Source organism: Cyprinodon variegatus, unplaced genomic scaffold (genome assembly GCF_000732505.1).
Source record: "Cyprinodon variegatus isolate N-32 unplaced genomic scaffold, C_variegatus-1.0 Scaffold446, whole genome shotgun sequence".
Taxonomy (NCBI): domain Eukaryota; kingdom Metazoa; phylum Chordata; class Actinopteri; order Cyprinodontiformes; family Cyprinodontidae; genus Cyprinodon; species Cyprinodon variegatus.
Window position 1 is genome coordinate 169,981 of NW_015150899.1, and position 6,256 is coordinate 176,236.

Consider the following 6,256-nt stretch of genomic DNA (forward strand, 5'->3'; position numbering starts at 1 on the left):
CAGTAGTTCTCCTGTGGCGCGAGCACAGGGCGACTGTTGCGAGCCTTTAGCGAGCATGTGCGTTTCCTGTCGCTTGCGCGGTGAATCGTCCCGTCTGCGCTGTGCGGAGATGCAGGGGAAACCGTATCTGATGGGGAAACGCAGCTCGAGGTAACACCGGTATTTCCATCTGGAAAACGCTGTTTTGCTGCTGGGGTCATCCTCACTCTCCATGTCTCTGTGTGAGCTGTACGTTAACACCCACCAGCAGAAACACCCACCTACCCAACTGACAGACGGAATCTCACTATACATCAGCCAATCCCATCCTCCCCTCTCTCATGACAAGGCGCGCACGAGTCCTATCATGAAAAAAGGTTCATCGAGCGACCTGAGTAACACGCAGTAACGGGGTGTCTGCAATGGTAACTGCGTTATAGTTACAGTCAAAGTAATTAGTTAGATTACTCGTTACTAAAACAAGGTAACGGCGTTAGTAACGCCGTTACTTTCAACGCCGTTTCTCCCATCACTGCAGATGACAGTTAGAGCAGATCTGAGTCATTTTGTTAAACGCTTTAAGGTCAATGTGGACGTGTTCCAGATCAAGAAAAGGGATAAAAAAGTCAATGGAAAGAAAAAAGAAAAGAGAAGTGGTTCTAAAACAGATAAGATGAAGAGCGGCTAAAAACACGTCTTCTTTTTCTCTTCTGTTTATTTTAAAAAGCTTCCAGACAGACAGCAGTCTAACAATGACCTTACATATTCTGCCTTCTATTTTTTTTTTATTTTCCAACCATAAAATATAGAAAAATCCCAATTTAATGGGACATTTGGGAAGATGAAACCATCCAACCATGCTTTTTCTCCCACTTAGTCTTTGTCAGGGTATTAGTGGGGCTGGCAGTCTACAGGCGGGAGGCAGAGTACACCCTGACGTAGGGCAAGATGAAACCATGTACCTAAAAAACAAAATAAAAACATAATCAGCAGTCTGTGGTAAAACAATTTAAAGCTTTGATTTCATCATCTTAACATTTTTACTTTTGTTACGTTGCACTGCAAAAATTGAAACTATGGTAAGTCCATTATTTTCTTCACATAAATGTATTTTCTCTTAGTTTTAGTTTATAAGTAAGACAATTTCCCCAAGGAATTAGTTTATTTTCATTTAAAATAAGAAATAAAAACCTCTATTATCTTATAATTAGTGTAGAAGACCTAATGAGCCTATTTTAAGGTAGAAATTATCTTTCCATTAGTAGATAATCTTATTATTACACGTATTTGAAGAATATTTTACTTGCAGTGTAATTGCAGTGGTATTTGTAGAAATTAATTAAATGAGTATTTTATTTTTAACTATTTATAATATTGTTAAATTCTGTTACACATTAAAATAAACAGTTAGTTAGTTTATCCATTTGTTTATCAATGAGTTAAAGTGGTTGACTTTAAACTAACACTAAAAATGTGTCAAGCAAGAAAAGTTTGGTAACTGCTGTGACGGAAAAACACAATGTAGTTCATAAATGTAAAGGAGAAAGATATTTTAATATTAAATATTAGACAATAATGTTGTGCTTTAGTAAACTTCCCCCTTTGATCCGATAACATTTAAATGCAACATCCTACATGCAGCTTTTTTTAAGTTTCTCCAAATTGGTGTTTGAAATTAGTCCGCCTGTTTAATCTAATCCCATTAATGCTGTGCTTTAAATCAACTTCTTCCTCTTCACTGGAAAATCAGTATCCCCACAGCATATGCAGCCACCACCATGTTTCCTAGTGGAAAAATAAAGTACCAGCTTTCAAGCATGGATGGCGGTTAGCATTTAAACCATAAATGTAATCGCTTTCATCTGCAGTGCTCACAATTCCTCTGTCCACTGCTGCATTTATTACTCAAGAAAAATGGAAATCGTTCAAAAGGTAAAAACTGTTCATTGCCCTTTTCCTGCTTTTTTATTAATGGGAACCTTCATTTCAGATGAACTGTGACACTAATCCTCTGGAGGCTGGGCTGGACTACTTCATTAAACTCAACAAGGTAACCGGTTGTTTTATGTAGAGCTCATATTTCTGTATCTTTTCAATTGTTGTCACACACAATCTTTGCTACGAGCAGCCGGCTGACTTTATTGGCAAAGCAGCGCTTCAGGAGATCAAAGCCAACGGCCTGAAGAGGAAGCTCTCCTACCTCTCCGTTAAAACGGACGACATCGACCCAGAAGGCAACGAGACCATTTGGCACAACGGCAAGGTGGGTAGCAAGTGATAAAACCCTCGTTTTTGTCGTTGAGGTCCACTAAAACAGGCGACTCTTGCTCAGGTGGTCGGCAACACTACGTCTGGAGCTTACAGCTACAGCAGCCAGCAGAGCCTGGCGTTCGGTTACCTGCCCCTGGAGCTGTGCTCTGTGGGGCAGCAGGTGGAGGTGGAGCTGCTGGGCAAGAAGTACCCCGCCACGGTCATCCAGGAACCCCTCGTCCAAACCGAGCCAACGCGGACCCGGCTGGCGAAGAAAGCAAAGGCTAAAGCATAAGCAGCAGTTTTCCTCAAAAGACCAGTTAAAGAACCCTACTGTGAATGAGACGTGTTTGGAAGGTGGGCGGTCACATACTGAACCGTTTGTCTGCAGATCGAGGGGACAGTTCATATAAAAGCAAAAAAAAAAATGGAAACCAATAGTTTGACTGTGAAGTTATCCATTGTGTTATTTTCTTACACTCGCACTCTCACACAGTGTGTGATTCCGTGTGTGATTTTTCCGATTCTGTCAAAGGAAGATCCATGTTTACAGGTCAGACAAGAACAAAGTGGAACCAAATACACACAAAAAAAAGCTGTTTCCACACATGTAAAAAAACAAAAAACAAAAAGTCTTATTTTGTAAATCTCTTTTTGTGTAACTAATGAAATTAAAATTGTGTACATTAATAAAATATCAGTGTCAAGTCCAGTTCAGTGGTACTTAAACTATATTGTCACACATCCTGTGTGGAATATTGTTTATTAATTTATAATAAATAAGGTCATACGAAAGTGGTGTTTTTAATATAATTTCAATAATAAAAAAGAATATCTAAAGTGCTGCAATAGTTTAATTAAATATGTAAGTTAAATATATATGTGAAAACATAAACTGGAAGTAAAGACATTAACTAGATAATTGTATGAGTGTTTAAAAGAATTAAATAAGTGAAAACAATTCACTTAAAGGTGTGTTTATTATGATTTAAAGGCAAAGAAATGTTCTTAAATAAAAAAATCATTAGGCAAGGCTAGGGAAATGTATTTGTATGGAACAATTCAATACAAAGACAATGCAAAGTGCTTTGCATGATTAAAATATAGGAAAATAAAACAGAATCAAAACAAGTAGGAAAAAAAAAATAATAATAATTAGCTCGGCTTGCAAGAAATTCTCCAGAGAAAACTTTATTTCTGCAACATCTGATGGGTCCTCAAAAGAATAATACAAAGATTAATTATTGTTTTCAGATGTTTTATAAAACGCTGTACCTCAGGACTGGATGATGCTACATTAGCATAGAGTCATTTTTTAGATGCATTACAGATACAGTACCTCAGCTAATGGATGAATGAGCTAAACTGCTGGAAGGACCTGTTACAGTAACAGAGATAGATATCAGTCAGATAAAAGTCAAGGAGCTGCTGGATTTGGCAGAGATTAGGTATCTGGGGTCTGCAGTTAATCTCTGTCATGATATTTTTCTGCCCAGCCAATGAAAGCAGGTGAGTCCAATCTGCACAGTGAATTAATCTGTGCAATTTGGACTCACCTTTTTAAGAGGCTGAGTAGCACAAATACGTGACATAGAGATTCCAAAAATCGAAAAATTAAAAACAATACACCAGATCTGTTTACAAGTTTGAAGACGTTTTTCTTCCCATCCAGGAAGCTTTTTCCAATTAAAAACACCAGGAATAGCGTTGAGTTCGAGGGCATAGAGATGACTTGCTGACCCCAGATACCCCATCTCTGGGATTTGGTGCTCAGTTTAATAAAAATAAGAAAATTAAAATGATCAAACTACTACAATGTATGTTCAATAAATCTTTTGAAGAGGATGAACTCCCCAAATCAATGTACTTGGCTCATATTATAATCTTCCTCAAAAAAGGGAAAGATCCATATTATGTCCCTTTTATTGTCCCATTAGCCTACAGCAGCAGATGTAAAAATACTCTCAGAAATAGTGGCCAACTGCCTGGAGAGAGTGGTGGCTGATATAGTTCACACAGACCAAACCGGGTTTATGACTGACCGTATTTCATCAAACAACACAAGAGGTTTAATCAACATTATTCACGATCTGTTTCCGCTGCTGTTTAAAGATTTGGAAGGATGGGTTTGTGCCTGGAGAATTTAAGTTTTTCCTCGTAAGAAAAATGGAATAATGATATAAATTGGTTTGTTTTAATAGCAGGATAATTTAACAATCCAAACAATAAATCATCATAGGTGAGGAAAGGTTGTTAAAATTGTTTAAGGAAATAAGTATGCAGTTGTCTTTCCAAAATGTACATGAGATAGGGCAGGACTGAAATAAATTATATAAATCTTCTTCGCATCGTTTACAGAATTAACTATGGAAGGGTATTAGGGCTCTTAGAAAATGGCCACTCAAAGAAAAGGGCAGTTGAATTTTGACTCTAATTTTAGAACTCTAAATCCTACAGAAGAGGATTAGGGCCAGTGGAAAAAAAAAAAAAAAGTTAACTGATTTTTAAATTTTATTTCAATTTAACATGGGAAAAAAGTCAGAATTCTGACTTTTTTCTCAGAATTCTGACTTTTTTCCCATACTAAACTGAAATAAAATTTAAAAATCAGTTAACTTTTTTTTTTTTTTTCCACTGGCCCTAATCCTCTTCCGTAAAATCCTGATTTTATGGTAGGATTCTGATTTTATTACCATATTCTGACTTTATTTTTAGAATTCTGATTTTTTTTTTAATTATTATTAAGTCTATTTATTAAGGACTCTGTTGCCAAAATCCAGGATCATCACTTTAGTAAAAAAACGAAATATTACATGAGAATAATTGGGAGAATATAGTAAGAATTCCTCGATTAAAAATCTGAATTCTAAGAATAAAAGCAGAAATGGCTCCTTTTTCTTTTTCTTTATTGAGTTGCTGTTTTCAACAACAGTTCAAACCAATTTCTTTTTTTCTTTTTTATTGTCTTTTCAGAAAGGGTTTGTACTTTTTAATGGTTTCGTGAAGGCGTTTTTTTCGCCCCGGCGGTCTGAAACCGGGATCAAACCATCCTTTGGAATCAAACAGTCAAACCAATACTGATGCTTTTTTTTAGGGTCGCGTGAACACTAAGAAATACGGTAGCAACTTCCGAGATTATGTTTCAAAATAAGAACTGTAATTCTTACATAATATCTACACTTGTTCTTCTTTTTCTTTACAAATGTGACTGAAGTTAACAATTTCTTCTGCTTCATACTATATATTTTTTGAGGCCTGACAGTAAGTATTTAAGTATTTTAGTACTTCAAATGTAAATTTTATTCACTCTTATTAGACTCAATAAATGCTTTTAGAAATGTTTTCACATAACTACTTGTACATACAGGTGACAGATGAGGCTCTCCAAATAAATCATAATAGCCCAATTAAAGCAGGTGGAATTTCAAAATCAAAATCTGCAGTTTTTGTCTGCTTGAGCGAAGTCGTTCTCTTTTTGCTAAACTTTTTTTTTTTTTTTCAGTAAATGATTTCAATTCAGAATGACAGCTGAAAATCTTTAAATGTGACTGAACCCTGTTGATGGGAAATCGGATGTGGAATTTCAAAATTAAAGCCCCAAATGATCTCTACACTTCAAACGAAGTTGCTGTAAATCTTGCTACTAAACTTCTTTTTTTTAATGGAACACACTGACATGAAAGTGGAATACCCAAAGATGTGACTCACAAAGTTTCATCAACATCTGATGTGCAATTTCAAAATTAAAGCCCCTAAAAGCTCTAAACTGACTCACTTTGACCCAGGCTGCCATCAATATTGCTGTTAAACTATTGGTTTTCAGGAATGCTTCCTTTTTGAAACAATAGCAGAAAACCTATAGATGTGGCTCAGTAAGTTTCATCCAGAACTGATGAGGAATTTCAAAATTAAAAGCCCTGCAAAATCTCTACACCTAATCACTATGACTTAGATTGCTGTCATTATTGCAGCTAAACCAGGGGCGTCTCTAGGTTTAAGAGACAAGGGTGGCTCAGCCCCCAGAAGA

General features: G+C 36.2%; 1 protein-coding gene across 1 annotated transcript in view; it reads left to right on the forward strand.

Moving 5' to 3' along the window:
• The window catches only part of dmgdh (dimethylglycine dehydrogenase), a 25,415-nt gene extending 22,617 nt beyond the window's left edge, over nt 1-2,798 (forward strand). Inside the window, exons 14-16 of the mRNA XM_015389035.1 lie at nt 1,970-2,029; nt 2,108-2,242; nt 2,312-2,798. Of these exons, the coding sequence (XP_015244521.1) occupies nt 1,970-2,029; nt 2,108-2,242; nt 2,312-2,524 (408 nt within the window). The 3' untranslated portion in view covers nt 2,525-2,798. The remainder of the gene's footprint in view (nt 1-1,969; nt 2,030-2,107; nt 2,243-2,311) is intronic.
• The last annotated feature ends 3,458 nt before the right edge of the window (nt 2,799-6,256 follow it).